This window comes from Malurus melanocephalus, unplaced genomic scaffold (assembly GCF_030028575.1).
Source record: "Malurus melanocephalus ecotype Western Australia unplaced genomic scaffold, MMel_1.1 scaffold_615, whole genome shotgun sequence".
In the NCBI taxonomy this organism is placed as follows: Eukaryota; Metazoa; Chordata; class Aves; order Passeriformes; family Maluridae; genus Malurus; species Malurus melanocephalus.
Window position 1 is genome coordinate 311,941 of NW_026623847.1, and position 20,474 is coordinate 332,414.

Genomic DNA, 20,474 nt, shown 5'->3' on the forward strand with positions numbered 1-20,474 from the left:
GGTACGCACACGAACAGCACAGCGCTAGTGCTGCTGCACCGGGGGCGGGGGGAGCACCCCGCGGAGCTGCGAAACAACCCCCGCACGGCAGCGCTGCCGAAACTGCCCGCGTTTCGTTCCCAAACGGCTCCGGCGGTGCCTCTGGGGAGCTGGCGAGGAGCAGCTCGGGGGACGCGAATCCCCGGAGCGCGGGGAGGGCCGGGCGGGGGTGAGSTGAGGGGGTGCCAGGGAAGGGAAGGGAAGGGCCGAGCCCGACGAGAGCTGCCAGGGCGGTGGAGGGAGGAAGCGGAGAGCCAGCGGGGTTCCGTGGGCGGTGGAGGGGGAGCGGGGGATGCGCCCGCCCCCGGGGAGAGCCGTGAGGGAAGCCCAAAGAAGCGCTCGCCCGCGGGAGGACGTGGACGGCCCGGGGGCGGGAGGAGCCGGGTCAGGGGCAGGGCAGCGGCGAGGCGGAGCGGTGGCGGGGCCGCGGGGGTGGGGGGCCCGGCCCGGTCTGGAATATTCCGGCGGGGCGGGAGCGGGGAGGTGGGAAGAGCTAGGGAGGGGAAGCGAGGGAGGGTCCTCACCATGGCGGCGGGTGGGCGTCAGGCGTCTCCCCCGCAGATGAATCCGCCGACCCCGGCCTCGCTGTGCGTTGTCCGGCGTCGCCGCCGCCGTTGCCACTCCCGGTGCGCTCCCGATCCCGCTCCCGCTGCCGATCCCGTCACTGCGGCAGAGGCTCCGCTGACCCGCGCACGGAGCGAGCGAGCGAACGAGGGAGGGAGGGAGGGGGCGCGAGCGGCGCTGGCGCGGGGCGGCGGGGGCGGGGCCTCTCACATCCGGGTACTCCGCTGCGCCGGGGGCGGGGCGAGGTCGTGACGTCACATGCAGGGTGAGGGCGGAGCGTGAAATGGTGGTCGGGAGCGGGGGTCCCTCACGGGTGTTTGAGTCCTGCTGTCAAACCGGCATTACTACTGTAACGCCTAAATCACTGTAACCGCTAACTCTCTAAACTAAATCACCTAAATCACCGAGTGCTAGATCCGGGCGCCTCAAACATCTCCAGGGATGGCAACTCCACCACCTCCCTGTGGCAGTCCGTTCCAATGTCTGGCCACCCGAACAGTGAAAAAAAAAAATTTCTAATGCCTAATTTGACTTTCCCTGTCTCAGCTTGAGGCTCTTTTCTCAGGTTCTCTCACTGCAGCCAGGGTAGAACACGCCTGATCCCGGTTAGTTGCAGAGAGTGATGAGGACTCCCCTCAGCCTCCTCCAGGCTGAACAATCCCATCCTCGGCTGCTCCTCAAAAGTATGTGGGGAAAAGGCGACTTTTCGGGCTGCTGTCCCTGTTATAAGGCTTTTTGTGTTGAGTGTCACTACAWAACAGCAGTTTTTTTCTTTTTGTGACTAAACTAGGACTGTTTCAGGGTGGTAACATATGCTTTCTGCCTCGTATGATTTGACAGAAGAATGCATTATTTTCAATGCTGGGCCTGGCCAAATTTGACTGTGTGGTCACAGCAAATGGCTTGAAAAATCTTGAAGAGGATTCCAAGGACGGGAATTTCCCAACCTGTGTAACAGACCTAAATACAGATGAAGGAACAGAGAACAAATCACTGAACAGCAGAGCTAGAATACCTTAAACYCAAAGTTTATTGCTACGACAGCTAACAATTATTATCTTTTCTACTTCAGGCCCCTGCCCAGGGAAGGATTCCCTCAGGGAAACTGTCAGAGCTCTTGGCTGTCCTTGTTCTYCCAAACACCCTCTGCTTACACTGGTCCCCCTCAGCTATAACCTGTATATATATTTTTCTTATATTTATAGACATATGTATATGTGGTTTTGTAACCTGTGCTGCTGAAGCCCTTGCTGCTCGACCTTCCTTGTATGACTTGTGTTTTCTGCAAAAAGGGGAGAAAAATCCATGCAGGGAGAAGGCTCAGTGCAAGGAGATCTTTGAAAGCATGGCTTTGAGAGGTGCCTGCTCTCCCTGCATTCTGCCTGTTAATTTCCTCAGGTTTTTAGTGTTATATTGCAAGAGGCTATCCAGGCTTGAAGCTTCTTGGTAAARAATCACTGAGTATTTAGCAGTGGAAGGGACCTCTGGATCATCTAGTCCAACCCCCATATTTAACAAATTTTTAGGGTATAGTGTTTCAATACTGTTAATTATACAAAACTAAAGGGATTGTGCAGTAATGAGATAATCCTTAAAAGTCTATGCATGTATCTTTGTGGTTTCATGCCATAGTTAGTGCTTTGTACCCTACATAATCGATAAAATAAAATTACTGATAGAGCTGAATGCAAAYTCAGATGAAAGATGTCTGAGTAACCCCTTTGAGGCAAGATTTAGGGCAATGCAACTGCTTGCATAAGTAARGCTGACCCTGAGGGAGTGATCTCTATATAGTGTGAAGTTTTAAGTAGGCCAAATGATGCCTTTAAAAACCTCTSTAAAGGATAAAATAAAATAGTTAATAAAGAGAGTGTGATTTCACATTTCCTTTGCTGGTTTTGCCTTTCTGTCTTCTCTCTRATGAATGGGTTTATTTTGGAGTACTGTGACACTGCATAACACTGTAACAAATTTAGTGGTGATGTGAAAATAATAATTACATATTCTTGTGTGAATACTGTTGAAGAGAAGACCCAGTACCTGTTGTTTTTCARTCGTTTATTATTTGCCTCACAAAAGCTAGATACTTTGCCAGTGAGATGCAAATTAATGCTGCCAAGTTCAAGGTGAATGGTGAGCTAATTCATGGGGGAAGGGAAGACTGGATTAATGCTTTTTAAACCAGGTTAATTTTTTAGGGCCACRGCTGAGAGCATGAGCTTTCCAGTCGAAAATGGTAATTTCCTCTCCCTTCAGCTTGTTCTGGAAAAGGAGCTGCCTCATCACTGTTGCCCTATTTGTAGGAGTCTGAGCTGATCTAAGATTAGCAAAGGTTACCTTAAGAGTTCATGGAGAAACCTGGAATCTTAAAATCAAACACACAAATGCTGAGAGGAATAGGAATCTCCCATAGGAAAATCTGCTCAGGGACCTACATAAATGGTGACTGTGGAGTTCGAGAACAGATCAAAAGTTGTTCTCATCTAAAAGACTGWAACAAAGCAGAACAATAAACATGCAGTTTTTAGAAATTGTTCATGACTGATGAATGTTCTATTCCCAAACTGATAGGCAGCAAGGGGGAAGCTGGAGCAGGAAGAACCAAGAGTGGATCAGGGGGATTGCAGAGAAAAGTCTGGCAAAAGTAACTAAATTAGGTTGGTGGTAATAAGGGAAACTGAATGGTGGTAATTTGCACCAGAAGGAAACAAAACAAGCACTAAAACACAAGTACAAGCTTTGAGTTAATAACAAATCAGCAAAACAGGCTGGTAAGAACCTGGGCCTAGTCACAGTGGGAGATAGAACGTCAGAAAATTGTCTGATCCAGGGAAGGAATTTTCTGCCTGTTTTTATTAACAGATACAGATGGCTAGGATGTCTCTTTTTTGAGGGGAAAAAACCCTTATTGATAGGATGTCTAGGARTAAAATATGCCTAGATTTCACTGAAAGCTAGTATTAAAACTGACTGGCCTCTACTAAAAAAATAATAATGCAAGGTCTCCAAAAGAAAAAGCAATTCTGATGGAAAACAGTCTTTCTRCTTACATCTCTGTCATTGCAGTTGTATCTAGCAGATGCAATTCTGGAGTAAAATCAGCTAAATTAAGTTGAAGGAGGCTAGACATTCTCTTGCATAATRTAATGAAATTAAAATAAATAGAAATTAGGAATGTAATACCTTAATTGTTACCTTTTTAAGTTCCAAGTAGAGAGAGCCAAGAACTTAGGAAAATACCGTTTTAATATTGTAATGCAGTTATGGCACTGCTAATAGTTTTGAATTTCTAGATGCAACAAAGAAAAAATACTGCAATTTCAATTTTCTGTTGTTTGAGTGTGTCCAAGTTGCTTTTCTTTTATATCTGATTTCTAACAGAAGTTAAACATGAAAGATGGCATTTGTTAGTGTGTAGTTAGGATTCTGTAGAAAATGATGACTTGCATTTATCACTTTGCATTATGTTATCTGTATTTTGACTAATATTTTTGCAGATATTGATGTGGGGTTTTTTTTTAGAGTAGATTTCAGGCAATGCTTTGTCACTTCCTGCTATTAGTAAAGCTCATCTRCAGCATAATTGCCACCATTCAAACTAGGATCATAACATCATGGAATCATTTGGATTGGAAGGGACTTTTGAAGGTTTTTCCAACCTCACTTTAAAAAACATGTGTCTCCATGTAAATGGAAGCTAATTAAACTAAAGATAAACAGATAGGTAAACTCAGTACCTGTTTGTATTCTTCATGCTGCTACCCATAATGATATGGCTTGCATAGTGCTTGACCTAATGCCTGGAAGAACAGTTTCCATGCTCTTGCTTATGTGTCTGGGCTCCAGCTCATTTCATGGCATGTTTCTTTGAAAGTGCTATTTGTAGTGCTAKAACTGTCTCAAAGTTTTGAGGGGTTTTTAATATAGCATGTGTCTTTGATGCCCTGAGCATATCCTTGTCGTGCCTTGCATTGCTCTTCATATAAACATTCCTGACTCACAAATCTTGCTGGAWGCAATTTGCATGAAGCATTCCTCTCTCCGTTAACCCAGTGTGAGGGCTGCCACCTAATTGAATAATCTTCTGTCCTGACCCTTAACAGGCTGTAAGCAGCTTTTCCCAGCAAGGCAGGTAAACTCTTTGGACAGTGCAATAAAGCTTGATAATACACTATTTTTAAGCATGTCTGTGTGTTCATATGTACTCTAGTAGTGTTTTATAAAAACCAGTTAACTCTTATTCTTCTGTAATTCTGTAAAAGGAARAAAGGAAAGCAACATTTTGTGAACTGGCTTTGAGAGAAAGTGCTTTCAGTTACAGTGGGCAAGAGAGGCTGTACTTTATCAGCARAAGAGGAAATGTCTTCAGATAGAAATGAAAACTGCCCTTTCTCARCATGTTTGAATTGCCCTATTAATGCATGTCCTGAACTCTTAATATATGTATAGCCAATGCACCATATTGATTCATCTTGTTTCATTTGTAATAACAGAATAATAAGCAAATCTAAAGATACAATACTGACTAGAACTGACAAATGGTTGAAAGATAATGTGCTTCTCATTGTATTTCTCTTACTCCTACATACGTCTTTTCAGTTGAAAGAAATCAAAGGAATCTGTCCTTATTTTCTTGCATATTTGTGAGAGCATGTATAAATTGGGAGCTTGGGAGGAAAGGGAGATGATACTTTTCAGATCCAGAAAGGCACAGCTGAAAAAACTGATCTAATGAAAGACCAGMAGAATGCTGTGGACCACAGAAGCCTTGTGAAGCTGTAGGTGATAAGGGTGAGTTTTTGTTACCCACTGGTTTATTTTGCATCACTGTGGGATGCTGGATTTCAAATTGCTAGAACAAGTGCAGATGTACAGTTGTCTCTTGCATATGTTCATTTRCTGAAACAGTGTTTGTAAATGCTTTTGATCTGTGGATCTTGCTGCCCAAGGTGCTGTGAATTAAACGACCTGATTGTAGGATTATTTATTTTCAGCTCTTGTTGGTCATTTACAGCCCCCAAGAACTTGAAGCCACAAATTGACAATAATTACAAGAATTTTTTTGTTTTTTTTTTTCTTAACTGCATTATGAAGAATGGCTTTCTGATTTCCTACACTTACTGCCAGTTCTGGCTAGGATAAGCTGGGGATAAAAATGCTTTCTGAGTCTTTGTCCCTGTGGCTGTAATAATCACATTACCAGACAGCTCTGGTGCAGAAAAATTGTATGGAAACAATTTGCAAGAAAGATTGAGACCAAAAGGTTAYGTTTTTCTTGAGACGCTGCTGTTAACATAATACTTTAGTTTAGTGATCTTGTTTGCCTAGCAAATCTTAGGAATTCCTGATGGCATCCAGCTGTAGCTGGGGTTGGTATAATTGACTGCTTTTTTTCTGAACACATTTGTTCTGGGGAGCTGTTTTGGGCTCACTGCTCAAAGACCTTACAACAACTGGAGACAGGTGCTGGAGTACAGTGTATGATTTGTTTTTTTCCCCACTAATGTTCTCGTTTACCACCTTTGCCAGGGCTTATTTATTTTGCTTAACTCTGGTAGAGATATACATGTGTTGATCTGACTTGGGAAGTTCTTATCTTCCTGCAGTAACGGATTAAGTCTGTAGAGACTGGCYTGCACTGGATATTAATGAGCTATTAATGTATGTAACTCCAGTCTTGTGGAAACAATCTCTTGAATTATTGTTTTGTCACTGGTCATGTATTGGCTCGCTGGTTCAGGTTTGGGCCGATGAAATTCTGAAGGTGATGACTCAGGCAGTGACTTGACCAATGATTCAATGGCAAAACAACAATCTGAATTGAAACTATGCCAAAACGTCTTTATTTGTTCATTGTCTTTCTTGTAGCAGAGAGAAAAGTGCTTGGTTGCTGATCCTCTAACTGTTCAAGTTGGGGAAAAATTTTGAATATCAGTTAGTTACCTAACTTGCTGAAAAGTAAACAGAATACATGTTGTACTGTGGAGTACCTTTTAGCATATAGCTATATATGGTGGGAAGTTAATTAGTGTGAGGTTCTGTGCCTATTAATCCCTTTTTGCAGTCGTGTAGGAGAAAAATAATTGCATTAACAAATGCTGTCTGTGGTGTGATATATTAAATTGCATCCAGCTTAGCTGTGCATTTTCCCCACAGCTTTTACTGTCGTGATTTCTGTTCTCTTGTAATCTGTCTTCCTTTGCAGTGTAGTCAGCAATATGAAGATTAAGTAGTGTTAGAGCTYTCAAGGAAAACATAATGCAGCATGATCATATATATTAATGTAAGTGTTCAGAGTCTCTTTAGCTGAAGCAGTGAGACCACACTGAGGGAGTCACTTGTGTGTGGAATTCTCTCCTTGTGGCTATTGTTCCATGCAGAGACTCTTAGGAGTACAGATTATGGACTGTGTGGTTTTTCACTGAGGGAGTATAACCCATATGCCAACAAGGTGTTTGCCACAGGATGGGATTTTTTTCTTTCCTTAAGAATTCAGAAGGGGATATTCTTTTCTAGAGGTGCAAAACACCTGGTCTATCAACCGTGCCTGTCTGTCAGTGTTTGGATCAACACTGGATACTGCCTTTTTCTCATYGGGACAGCATTCATGTATTTTGCACCTGCAGTGCAGGACTAGAAAATTCAATTCTTTAGTGGTGCGTGTAAGTTTCAGAAGAAAGTGAAATTACACTCAAGCTGCCAGGTGGGGATTCTATGTTTTYTTCCCATAAAGCAGGTTCAGATCCTGATTCCCAAGTGTTTAGACTTCCTAGGTTTTATGTTTGGTCTTTGCACTTGTAGCATAGTATGATTACCCAAGGAATCATAAATAGATTTCGTTTCCTGGCATCCTCTTCCTYCTTAGATAACAAACAGGTAACAGAGTGCAGATTTTTTTGCAGTGTGTGTGTGTGTGTGCGTGTGTGAAACTAAAGCTGCTGGGAGATTTTGTTTTGCACAGAAGTTGAAGAATCTTTTATAGGAATAATAAATTGCCTGGACTTGCTAATGGTTAATGGTTAATCTGTGTTAATATGAAGATTTTGAGTGATTTAAGTCTTTGGGCCTTCATGTTGCAGAAACTGTCTAATTAAAAGGGGCACTTGCCAGGGATGGGGTACATCTTGTTACCCTGGTACAGCGTTAAGTCATGGTGTGTCTGCCTCCTCACTTTGCAAAGTATYATCAAGTTTCTGGTGTGGAATGGATTCATAACTTTTGTCGATTTAATATCAGCTTCTGATCCATCATGCTGTTTCTGAACTCTCTCACAAGAAAAAAAAAATAGAAATTTTCCTTTTCTGAAATGACCTGCAGTGTTTCCAGAGGAGATTCCCAAAGTCAGAATAAAGACATTTCTCTTATTTTCCTATCAAAATTCCCTCCAATACTTCTTTCTCTCTGCAGACAAAATGTATGCATAATGACAGTGAAGTTCCTAARTGAATACCATGAAATTTTGGGTGACTTAGTCATACAGTGCTAATTTACTTTCCTGTGTCAATAGGGACTAATATTGCTCTCTGAAAATTGTGCATTTCATTTTGCAGCTTACTTTGCACACTGAAAACAATTTCAGATTTTGTACTGTAAAGACCCACTACTGGAATTTTGCTGAAGCCCAAATTTTCYGCTTGATGATAATATCCTCAAATGTACTGTCCCTAGTTTATGCAGCATGTATTATACAACAAGAGMTCCTCCAGGCTGTCCTCAATATGAAATCTAGTTTCAAAAAACTCACTTCTGTATGCCTTSTCTGTGGCAGGAACAATAAGACCAGTAATGATTCTAATGCTTTTCAGCTGGTGGGGAGCACAACAGAACATTTTGTGACATTGGGTCATGTATCAATAACCAAAAAGAGGCTTAAAAAAMMRKWAYMRGGRAAAAAATAGTATCAGTTATTAGTTTTTAGGATGGTACTAGTGAGATGAGACTGTTGAAAAAAATTGTGTTATAGTATAAAGAACTTCAGCTTTGTCTTTTTCCATTCAACTGAAGTTGTCATATGACCCCTTCTGCAGATTTAGGAACAGCTGGTRAATTTGCAGAGGCAAGTTAATGCCCAGCAAAGTGAGGTATGCACTTGCACCTCAAAATGCTGTGAGGGCTTTGTACTGCATATAAATCTCAGTATTAAAAAAACTATGGAAACTTGTTCAGTGTTKTAATAAGCATGTTACTAATGCTATGACTGCATGGGTTAAAACTGGCAAAGGTTTACTGAGGTGTATCCAGTTCTGCTGGACCCACTGGGACCCAATATTTTCCCAATATTCCCAGGGAAATTGCAGCCTGTAGATGAGGCAGAGCTGCCATTCTGACAAACCTTCTCAGTGGAGTTGCAGTCWCTGTCTTTTTCCTGTTATAGCTTAAACCAATTTTGGAGTAGAAGAAACAACACTGTAGTGGCTTTTTGGTCARCTTAATTTGCAGTTTTCTGGCTGACTTGTGCTCACAGGAGTATTTAGCTACCTTCCCAGAGCTAAAAGTGTAGGATGTGTCTGGGAAATGTTTACGTTATGTCCCTCTTGCAAATATAAACCATTCTGAGCAACACCCTCATGGCACSGTGAGGTAAAATGCTACTTCCTGATTCTGACATCCTTAGCAAAGAATAAACACAGATTGTCAATACTCTCTTGTGCTGCTGGATATGACCTCTTCAGGTCCAGAAATATTTAGAACAAATCCTCAGGAGCAGGCATGTGTCTGCATCCTGTATAGTAATCTGGGATGGAAAGGGACTAATTAAYRCCTCAATACYRSGGAATACATACCCAATCTTCTGCTKATCAAATTCAGTAGCAGTTAACACTTGATTTAGTTTAAGGTCAGGGAAGAGAGAAGGGATCCTGTTAGGGTGAAGGAGGAGCTTGTAGTCCTCTTGGTAGTGAAGCCCAGTCTTCCTCTCCTGACCAGGTCAGTGTGTATCGTTAGCACACCATATGTGCCCACATCTGGTACAGTGAGAGAATTTGTCTGSTGTATATGGAGGATTCTACTTTTTCTCACACATGTAAATGGAGATCTACCTTTCATTTTGTACAACCTGCAGCCCTTCTTGTGTGGGCTGTTAACTTTTTTTTAAGCACTGCTCTTCTGAGTGCAATAAATAGAGCATATTTTAGATTAATTCTCCAGGGAAATAATTTTCAGTATAACCTGATTTTTGACAGTTAAAAGCTTTGGATATACCCTAAAGCTGCTGTAAACCCTGGCAGGTCAGAGCCTTTGAAATAGCTGGATGGAGTAAGCAGTGTTTTCAAAACAAAATGGAAAGCTTCCCCAKATATGAGCTGTGCTGCTTTTACAGCCTCCCAGTTCCTGCAAAATCTAACTGTCCCTGCAAATGGACTTCTTAAAGAGGAAATGCTGCTACATGGTCAAGGTCCCCAAATGTACTGAAAAAGAGCAAAAAATGTATAAAGCCAATAAATCTTGTGGTACTAAGATAAAAACATCCATCWTTGAAGCAGTCAGGGCTCCCATTTTAAGACTGTTCAACCTTTTACAGTGTTCAATTATGTATCTAGTTTGTATAATCATTCAGGAAGAACTAGCCTAAAGTGTAAATCCTTTAGTTTATTGGTAATTTAGTCACATATAGTACACATTTTACTGCTTAAATGGCTAATTTGTTAGTGATGATGGTTTATCTTGTTCTGAACATGTGGTTGTTCCTTCTGACTGAACGCATACATGTATTGTAAAACATCAGGAAAGCTTAAAGTACTCAGTTCTTCACATCACCACAGTGATTTTTTTTGCTACAACTATGAACAAATCCATTGTTTAAGCATCAGTGAGGTCAATAAGTGATAATCCTGATGTCTAAGACAGGTGTTCTAGTGCACATGCTTTTCTGGATGTCATTTTGGGAATGCTTCCATTAATACTCAGTTGACACAAAKGAATTGAAAGAGAAGATTTTTAACACAAGATTTGTCATTCATTTTCTTTGTGGCCTTACACACTAGCTATCTCAGGTGGACATACAGACTTTGTACCCTCTTTTGAAATGTCCTCTTTGAAAGGTAAAATGTGGAGGATTCAGAAATTCTTATGTAAATGCATAGTGTATTTATAGTCACAGTGTTATTTCCATAGTATCATCCATATTTAACTTACTGGAAAGTATGTGATAGTAAAATGTGGTAAATTCAACCTTGCTTGACATGTCCAGCCTAAATATTTTTTTGAGAGAAAAATGGAAAGAAAAAAAGGATCCTTACTGACTTATAAAAGTTTCAAAATGTAATGTCATCTGTATTAGGTGAAGTTTTGGATCTGCATAAAAGAGATAAACAGAACAGCTCATTTCATATTTCATAACAGAAATAATAGAATTTCAGGCATTAATAGCAAGACAAATGTTAAAAGCTGCTTTTTTTTTTGTTGTTTTGTTTTTTTTTAGTGCTGCAGCCTAAATTGACAGTGATTCCAGTAAAGGCATGCAACTAAACTCTTTACTGTCTTTACTGTTTCATGTTTAAATGAAAACAAGAGCTTTAAGACTGTGTACCATAAAWGCTGGAAACAACTCAGAATATTAAAGATATTGATTTAAATAAAAACAAACAACACTTTGAAATTGCTTAGCTGCACAGTAGTCAATTTACCTGGCTCTCAGCACAACCAATAGCTCTAGTGTCTGTGTTTGGGAATGTCTGATCCCTTGCTATGGATTGCCTTGTAAATGTAAATGAATGTTTTGTGAATCAATAGTAATACATGGTCTTAATGATAAAAGGACATTTAGTTTGACTTAATTATATATTTACTGTCTTTTGCAATGACACACTGCTTCCTGCAGCTAAACACTCAATTGAGACAAAGATAACTTATATAAATATGTAAATGTTTATGACTTAAAACTCATTTGATAAAAGATGCTAAAGCTGTAAACCTAGGTGTTTGAGAAGGTATATTTTAAATTTGGATGCTTTCTGAAGAGATAATCAGATTCTAAGCCGAGTTTCTTCCCTCAAATACCTGCATTGTCTTCAGTAATAAATTTGCATGCAAACTGGAGGAAGGCATTTGGCCTATTCTTAGAGCAAGTCAAAATTACACTCTGCTTCTTCATGATCAGCTGTACCTCTTCCCTCTTCCCTTTCTATCTTGTGTGCCAACAAGTGCTGGGCCCTGAAGAAGTTCTTTGCCTTGGAGGAGCTTACAGCCTACATGTAAGGGACAACTAAATGTTATTCTATGATTTTATGAGGGTTAGGAACTCACTATTATTTAGTGGTGTGTGGGTGGATAGCAGGTATGTGCATTGGCTSCAGCCATGCTGCAGGAACAGGGAATATACCACTGGTATTACCCTTCTTACTGGAAGTTTCCCATATATGATCTACTTGTATCAACCTGCAYGTGGCTGCTTCCTAATTCAGATCTTAAAATATTATCCCTCTTAGCTTCAGCAGTTCATGTAGTTGAAGTTTTTCTAAAGTTAATTTATCAAGCAGTTGGGCTGGGGGGAGAATACACATGTAGTTATGTTGGCAGACTGGAGAATGAATGAAAAATTCAAAGAAAAGAGCTGTATTAGRTGCCTGGGACTAGAAGGCTCTTTACTTGCCCACTGTCACCAAAGCACCAGTCAGTCATTGATGCCCATTGGGTGGGTAAATCTTGATTTCATTATCACACTTAAACCAGGGCTGGATCTGAGTCAGTRTAGTGCATGTGGACAGTTCATGGCACCATCTGGCAGCAGATGGTATCCTAGTGGGAAGAAAGAGGCAGCTCGCAATGTTTCTGCTGCATTTTGTCAATTATTTRTTTTTCTTCAGGGAAGAATTCAGTGCTCGGTTAAGATTTGTTWTTAGTTTTTATACTTATTGATCCTAGGAAATAATCTTGTCTGCTCTGAATTTTGTATTCCTTTAATTTAAGGCCATTTTAGATCCTAAGCAATATGATTAGTGCTCACATTTTAGGACTGGATTTTCTTAATTAAGACAAAGCCCAAGTTAAATGTAAATATTGCAGCCAAGAGTTCCCCAAAACCATGAGCAGGATATTCATCTTTGTGGCAGATGGTTCTACGGAATTGCTGATTCATAGGCTTTTGAAAAAGGAAGTAAGCTACTTATGAGTTCATGAACTAAGCATTTTGACAAAATTAACTTGTTTATATCAGCATATTGCTTTTGGAGTAAGAAAATACTGCTTATATTTTACAATTACAGCTGACTTAATTTAGTGGTTGCACAGAAGAAACAGGCTCATACATTAGTTTTTCATTCAGTAAGTATTTCTTAGGCTTTGTTAAACAAGGAGATAGTTTCATTAATTATTCCTATCTTTCTTAAGCAAAACCCTAAAATGTTTAAAATCAAGCATTAGCTTATTTTGTAAGGCATTCACAGTGTAATTTTCAGAAGAGATGTGTTTCTCTTTTTCCTTTTTTTWAAAAATYCTTATATAGATTTATAGATATAGATAAATTTAAAATGTCATTAACTTGTGGATGAATAGTAGTGATTCTTAAGCTCTAAATTTTTAGTATTTTTTACATTTATTTAATTTAAAAAAATATGAGTAGCTGCCTGTGAGAAGGACAACTGCTTTCTTGAAGGGAGAATTTATCTAATTATATATAAACATTTATTCCATGCTTATCACCATAGTAACTGAGGCCTCAAGTCAGCTTTGCTGAGAGGGTTGTAAATGCTGTAGTGAGCCAAGGCCTGAAGTTCAGTATGAAAATGCAGTTTCACATTTGCTTGAGTCACAGCTAATCCTTGCTACACCTTTTTGACCTTGTGCCACTGTTTGTGTTCCTGGAGCTGCAAGCGTGGCAGAAACTGGGAGTTAATGTGTCTGAAAATTAACTTCCCTGAAAATGAGTGTGCACCAAATCATCCTTCTGATCTGCCCGAGCACGTGATTGTTTGGGCACTGGTGAGGCACTGGGGAGAGTCAGGAACGTGTGATTGTGAGAAGTGTGGGGAGAGACAGCTACAGATGGAGCTGATTACAAAGCTACTGGGGAAGCCATTTGTTTGAGGCTTGACTAAGCTGTGGCTGAAATCGTTGAAGAGCTGTTGGTTTTGGAGTTAAGCTAGTTTAAATGAGGAAATTATCTAACCCRTATTAATTTTGAACTGCTTTTTGTGAGTTTGGAAGTATATCCCTGAGCCAAGTATCTGCTTTGTTTTGAAAAAGGAAAATGCTATCAGGACTGACTTTTGATGTCTCTTCCCATGTGCTGATTCTGAAAACTGCCACAGAATTTTATCAGAATGTTCACTTCAGGGATTCTGTTACAATTAACTTTATCTATTTTCATTTTTATCTTCTTTTTATCTGTAGTTAGACAATTGCTGTCAGAGAAACCTCATCTTTTTACTTCAGCTTTCCTTTTGACAGCAGCAAGGGTAGTACTAGAKATTTATGTAGCCTGTTTGTAAGTAAATCTCAGATATATTCATATTTCAGGTGCTCCCTGTCTTATAAAACATGGCAATAGTTTGTGTTTTATAAATACAAAGCTTTAGAAACTCAGACTTTAAAACATTCATCCTAAAAACTTAATGAAGGCTTTTACTTTTTATCTGCTACGTTAACTAGGCCATCATTTCGAGCCTTTAAAATTACAGTSCCATTTAATTTTCCAGTGCACTTTAGATCATCACATCGCCATCCAAGGTCCTGATCCCACAGAGACTTGCACACTTGTTTAACAATGCATTTTTCAAACAATACTACTGATTTATTACTCTTCATTTACTGTTACCTGATTCAAAGACGATCAGATACTGGGGCATCAACATTAATTCWGCAGTGTTGGCAAACAGAGAAATTATTTGCAGGTGTAGCACAGCACAGCAGTTAATCATGCTTGCAAACTGCAGTGTGAAGTGTGATCTTGTATAGCCATTTATAGTCTGAGTTTTTAAGAGCTGCAATTCTGCTTTTGGCTTGGCTACCTTCCATGKCTGTTGTAGATTACATTAGCAATCAAGTTGTTGCCAAACTTCCACTCAATGTTAAGGTCATGTTTACTACTGCGCAGCTGCATAGTGAGGAGTTGCAGTAAAAGCAAAATAAACTTTAAGACTATTTGAGGAGTGGCTCTCGATGGGATTGGAGAGCAAGTGGATGTTGGGCAGAAGCTCAAACTGACTGTAGACCAAAGCAGAATGTTTTTGGCAGTGTTTAAATTTCACTGGTTCATTATAGCTGATGTGTCCTTGACTGCTGCTCTAATAAAAACAACTTGTGCGTGYTCTGAGTACTGTTTAAAAAAGAACATAGATGTAAGAAAACTGGAGTCTGCAGCTCTCCATATGTGGTGTTGGAATGCTGCAGGGTTTTCATCTATTAGCAAAAGTGAGGAGCCTCCTAAAAACCCCATGAACATTAAATTTYTGTCACTGCTGGTGAAAAGAATGCTGTTGGGACACTTGAGGTCCTGTTATTTTCCAGGGAATGGCTACAAAGGTTTAATGTGGTCCTCCTAGGTGAGGGTTAAGGTATACTACAAATGAGCTGCAATGGAGCTTCCATTATGACTTTACTGTTCTGGATTAGATACCCACATCCACATTCCCCTTTTTTGTTTTAAAATCTCATATAGAGGCATTTTTTCAGGTGTGAATGCCAGTAAATATTTGAGCTTAAAAAGCCCCAAACCCAAAAACTCCAAAGCTGGGGAAGGACTATTACTACTASTGACATTTTGACAAGCCTTTTTTAGCTAGCTCTGAGTAACAGGGTATATGCAGTGATAATCAGCTGCATTTGACAAGCAAAATTTTCCAAAATACTAAGTTCCCTGTGTGAAAACAGATTACAGAGCAGAGGAGAAGGATTTTTGTATTATCCTTGCAGGAAGAAAGACACAGGTTTGTATCTTTAGTTAAACACCAAAAATCCATAGGGGACCAACACCTTATAGTCCCACTTGTATAAAAGCTTCAGCTGGAGTTCTCAATGTTTTAAAGACCAAATCAAATTATTGTGCAGGAAACCTAATTTCTTAATTTCTGTTACTAAGAACAGATTTATTTTTTTCCTTTTGTGAAAAGTTAAGATAATTGGTATTTGGGATTATGATCATACTAGCTTTGTGGAGTGTTTCCTTTTTTCTACTGTCAGTTTTTGCTGACTGTTTTTTGTTTTAGTATTATTTCACTTTATGGATGTGATTAAAAGTCATTTGGAATAATTCCCATTCTTATTGTAATGGAATTTTCCTGGCTGAACACCAGGTGCCCACCAAAGCACTGTTACAGCCTTCTTGAGCTGGACAGAGAGGGAAAATATAACCAAAGGCTCATGGGTTGAGAAAAGGGCAGAAAGAAATCACTCACCAGTTACTTCCAAATCATTGTGGATCATTTTATAAGACTGATTATTGGAACTAAAGTGAAACTAAGTCATTCTTGTTTTCTGGACTTGAGTTCTAATCTCCTATCTTATATTCTGTCCTTCGCCTTTTTTGTTTAATATAAAATTGAATGCAGCATTTTGTGTTTCTCAGTTGCAGTTTAAGGTTGTAAGACAGTGATTGTTTTTAGCATCTTTAAAACCTCCATAATTTCTTCTCAATTGTAGAAAAAAATCCAAACCCCAAAAACTCCCAAAACCCCAAACAACAACCACCAACAAAAACCCAAACAAACTAAAAACACAAACAAAACCAAAAAGAACCCCAAACGCTAAAACAAAGACAAAACAAACAACCAATAAAACCCCAAACCAACCAAAACCCTATTTAAAGAAATAGAACAGAAGTCATAGAAGAAATGTAAATATTGACCTGCTGTCATAATAAGCTACAAGTCCTACTGGGAAACTTGTGTCAAGTTCACTTTAAGTCCTTGCACTCCCAGTAAGTCAAGTGAGTGCTGATAMTGCAGTGTTCCTCAGTAAAGATTTTTACTTGACCTAAGGAGATTTTCCAAGATTGTCTTGGCTGCCTTTCAAAATGCATCACTGAGGATGCTTTTTCMTCTGCCTTCTATGTCCAAGCTTTCTCTGTATTCACACTGAACTTTGAAAAGGCTCTTCAGACATTTCATTGCATGAAAYATCAGCAACTGATCTAATTATGATGAAAAAAGAAGAGCTAGCTAAGGTRGCTTTACACAGCTGCCCCTTTTCCCTCTGGGACTTATTAATKTTAAACAAACAAGACTCTCTGGTTGCCTTGCAGTCTTTTGTCAAACTGTGCTATCTGGACCATATTATTTAATTATTAAATWTTTTTTTTAATTTACATTTACCATATAGCATGATAACTTTGCAGGGTTACGTGCTTGTGAACAGTTGTGAACAGGAACAGTTTTGTTCTGAAAAATTACTCTGAGCATAAAGTGTGATCTGATGTGGCCTGTGGATTGCAGATATGTTAGACAATTAATGAAAATTTAACACTACAAAGTTATCAGAGCTGGCTTTTCTGCTTGATATTTAGCCAGCCTTCTGTGGAGCTGACCACAGCTTGCAGCTGAATCTGTCTTTGCTAAGTATTTATTATGTGTAAGCCAAAACACAGCCTGCATTGTTATACCATTGTTGGCTATGAAATAGTAGCAAGTATTGAAGACAGGGAAGATTTGTAATTTTTTTTCACTTATGACTTTCATAGGAGGAAAGAGTTCTGAGCAGCAAATAAGACCTTTGGAGCAGAAATTGTATTTTTTCTGATCCTTTCTACCCCATTTTGCTCCATAGGGCTTTGATCCTGGATTAGATCTGTATGTATAGATTTGTATATATATAGCAATTGCTTTTTCATGGCAGAACTTTTCCTTGAAGTTTCTACAAACCTGGAAACAGGGTGAGTAGGGTATCTCTAGTTCTTTGAGTGTTTAAACCCATAATACTGTCTTAAACACAGAAAATGATGCCCAGGCTTGTTACCTGTCATATACAAAATATATTTACCATGATATTTTGAAGTCACKACTACAACAGGTCTCAAGGACTCCCTGTCCCCTTTGTATACACATCAGGAGGTGCTTATACACATTGGGCCAAACTGAGCAGGGAACATGAAATTCTAGCATAAAATTGTAAGAAGAGGACGATTTAAGCATCACTCTCACCTCTGCATTTTGTGACTTTCTGCTAAGGAAACAGTAGTGGAAGTAGCAGCTGGGAAATGTGATGATAGCACAGTGTTACCTTGATGAAAATTGCAGCTCAGAGCTGTAGGTCARGTGTGGCACAGAGTGAAAGATGGAAGTGAGCTGTTTTTCTGGAAAAAGCATCCACTGAGSTTGACCCTGATAAAAGCTGACTGTCACTTACTGACTTAATAGTTGACAAAAGAGACGATTCCTTTTTCTTGTATTAATTAAGATATATTTTCAAGTATTCAGGTCTTATTTTCAGTTGTTAGGCCAGATGTGAAGTTCTTTGTATTTTTGTGATTTATTGTTCCTCTTCTACTGGATAGCTGACACCTTCAGCCACATAAGTGACATTTATATACATCAGATATGTCTGGACATAAATGGTGTTGGACTTGATGTGCTCAGGTTGTTCCATTAYATAATTTCATTATTTATGTAGTAGTAGTGTGACATAAACAAGGGTCCAAGAAAGGTGTAGCTGATAAATGCTTGATATTTCATTTTCTGGGCTTTATTATTTTTTTTCTTCATGTTCTGAATTTTATTTGCTAATTCTCTGTGGAAGCTGTCAGGCGTGGGGCACTCCAGCATGTTTAGAGCTCCTACACATTTCCAAATTGAGAACTGCGAGAGTGTCATCTTTGCAAGAGAAAAGCTCCCTCCTGTGGAAGAGAGGAAACTGCTGTGACGAGAAGCATCACAGACGTGATTTTAAATTAGCAGGAAAAAGAGGCACAAGCACTGTAAGGGTTTGCAAACACTGGAATGCAAAACCCTGATTCCTGTTATTTTTTTCCAAAGGTAAGTTTTTCATCGTTTGTATGAATTATTTCTAAAAATGTATCTTGGTTTTGGCTGTTTGCTCTGTGCAGGTAAAAGTGGATAGTTTAAATAATACAATGTGGCCACAGTGGACTCTGTAGTGTTAAAGGTGTCTAAAACAGCTGCTATTTTTACAGATTTTGCTTTCTGTAGTTCTTTGCAGAAAAACCTCAGTATTTTGGACATTTCTGTGAATTCTCATTTGTAGAGCTTACTTTTAAAAAAATTCTTTTGTATTTCCCCCCTTTCTAAGTTTGATAATCTTTTCTGTATATCTTGAAGATCTGTATTAAAATKATTTTGAATCTTGCTGTGATTGGTRGCCCTTGGTAGAAGGCTCTGCTGAGCTCAAAGCCCTGTGTGACCTAGAAAATAAAGCTGCATAGCAAGCATAAAGAGGAAATTTTGATGGAGAGGCTGGAACTAGAACTTGATATCTAATTCCTGCTAGAAACAGTATTTTACCTTTGAGCTGAATGTGATTCATGCTTGTATCTGAAGGTGGAAGGCTCTGGCTCATTAGCACATTAGCAAAACCCTGAGGCATTTACTTCCATAAATGCTAATGTTATTCCCCTGAGAATGAAGTGCTTTGGTGGAGGGGGGGAGGCATATCTTTAGTATTACAGTGGAGTTTTAATTTTACTAATTCCAATTCCTTGCCAGCTAGAGAGGACTGAGACAGCATAGAGCATTCTGACCCACTGCAGAAAAATTCTGTGATGAGATTGGCTGCTGGGATCCTGTCCATTGGCAAAATGGTAAGTTGTCATCTTATACAAAGTTAGCTGGGTTCTAGCTTGTGGCACACAGCAGGATGGACATGACTTTGGTTACAAAAGCATGAGATTTAGCAATGATATGTAATGGTGAAGTGAAATTTGTTTCTATTTTTGAATGTTATGGTGTAACTGCTCATTTTGATAGAGTTTGGAGTTATTTTTGGCTGCTCTGTCTACTGATTGGCTGGAGTATTTCTGATTGCTGCTTTTTTCCCCCCCTGACATTTTTTATCTGGTTTCTTAAGAAATTGAAGCTTGCTCTTCACTGTCCTCTGCATCCCTCCACCCCCAATATTAAATGCTTTTCATGAAAATCAGAAGRGGGGCTGAAGGCCCCTACTGAGTTGCATTGTGTTCTGTGAAACTGCAAATCTGAACAGAGTACACTGGATAAAATTGGTGTTCATCATRATAGAGRGGCTGCATCAYAAGTTGAAYTGTAATGTTATAATGGCAGGGAATYCACAGGAGATGGACAGRAATTTGGCCTCTATAAGTCCCATTGTTCCTCATGATACACTACAGAGAACAAAAGTAAAATAAAAGTTTTACTGCTTTTAATATTCACATAGCAGTGATTTCTGCAAAGTGACTGTGACCTGGAAGAAATGACCTGAAAGAATTGAAATAATGATAAAAATACAGAGGAGAAAACWTACCAGAGCTGGACATTTACTCTTGACTGTAATTACTAATAATTTGTACCTGCTCACTTTAAGTCTTGTTTGAAAATTTGTGGATTATGGATGAAACAGAATTTCAGATATATGTTCTGGTGGTTTTCAAGTAATTTAAAACACTGCTTTGTATCCCCTGTTGCAGATTGCACTAAAGCCCTTGTCCTCCTCCAGGAATTTGATGCAAGTCATCGCTTGTGAGCTTTGCAGAGCTAAGGGAAAACATGAATGTTGTAAGACTCATTATACTGCTGCTTTGTGCTTCAGGGTTGATGTAGCTATTAAGGCAATGCTCCCTGCTTTGAATTTTGAAAGTCACAGTATTTGTTTCAGTTCTCAGAAAGATGTTACCATTTGCAATGTGCCACATCCTTATTTAATCAAAGCTTTGCATGGAGACTTTAGAAGGATGGAACATATAGCACATGCACCAAAATTTTACATAGCAAGTGAGGGGGGGTGCTCTTAACCAAGTGGGAAAGAACCTC

General features: G+C 39.5%; 1 protein-coding gene across 1 annotated transcript in view; it reads right to left on the bottom strand.

Annotated features, from left to right (window-relative positions):
- Positions 1-627, bottom strand: part of PPP3R1 (protein phosphatase 3 regulatory subunit B, alpha) — a 36,269-nt gene extending 35,642 nt beyond the window's left edge. The window contains exon 1 of the mRNA XM_057383196.1: positions 564-627. Within this exon, the coding sequence (XP_057239179.1) occupies positions 564-566 (3 nt within the window). The 5' untranslated portion in view covers positions 567-627. The remainder of the gene's footprint in view (positions 1-563) is intronic.
- Between the last annotated feature and the right edge of the window lie 19,847 nt (positions 628-20,474).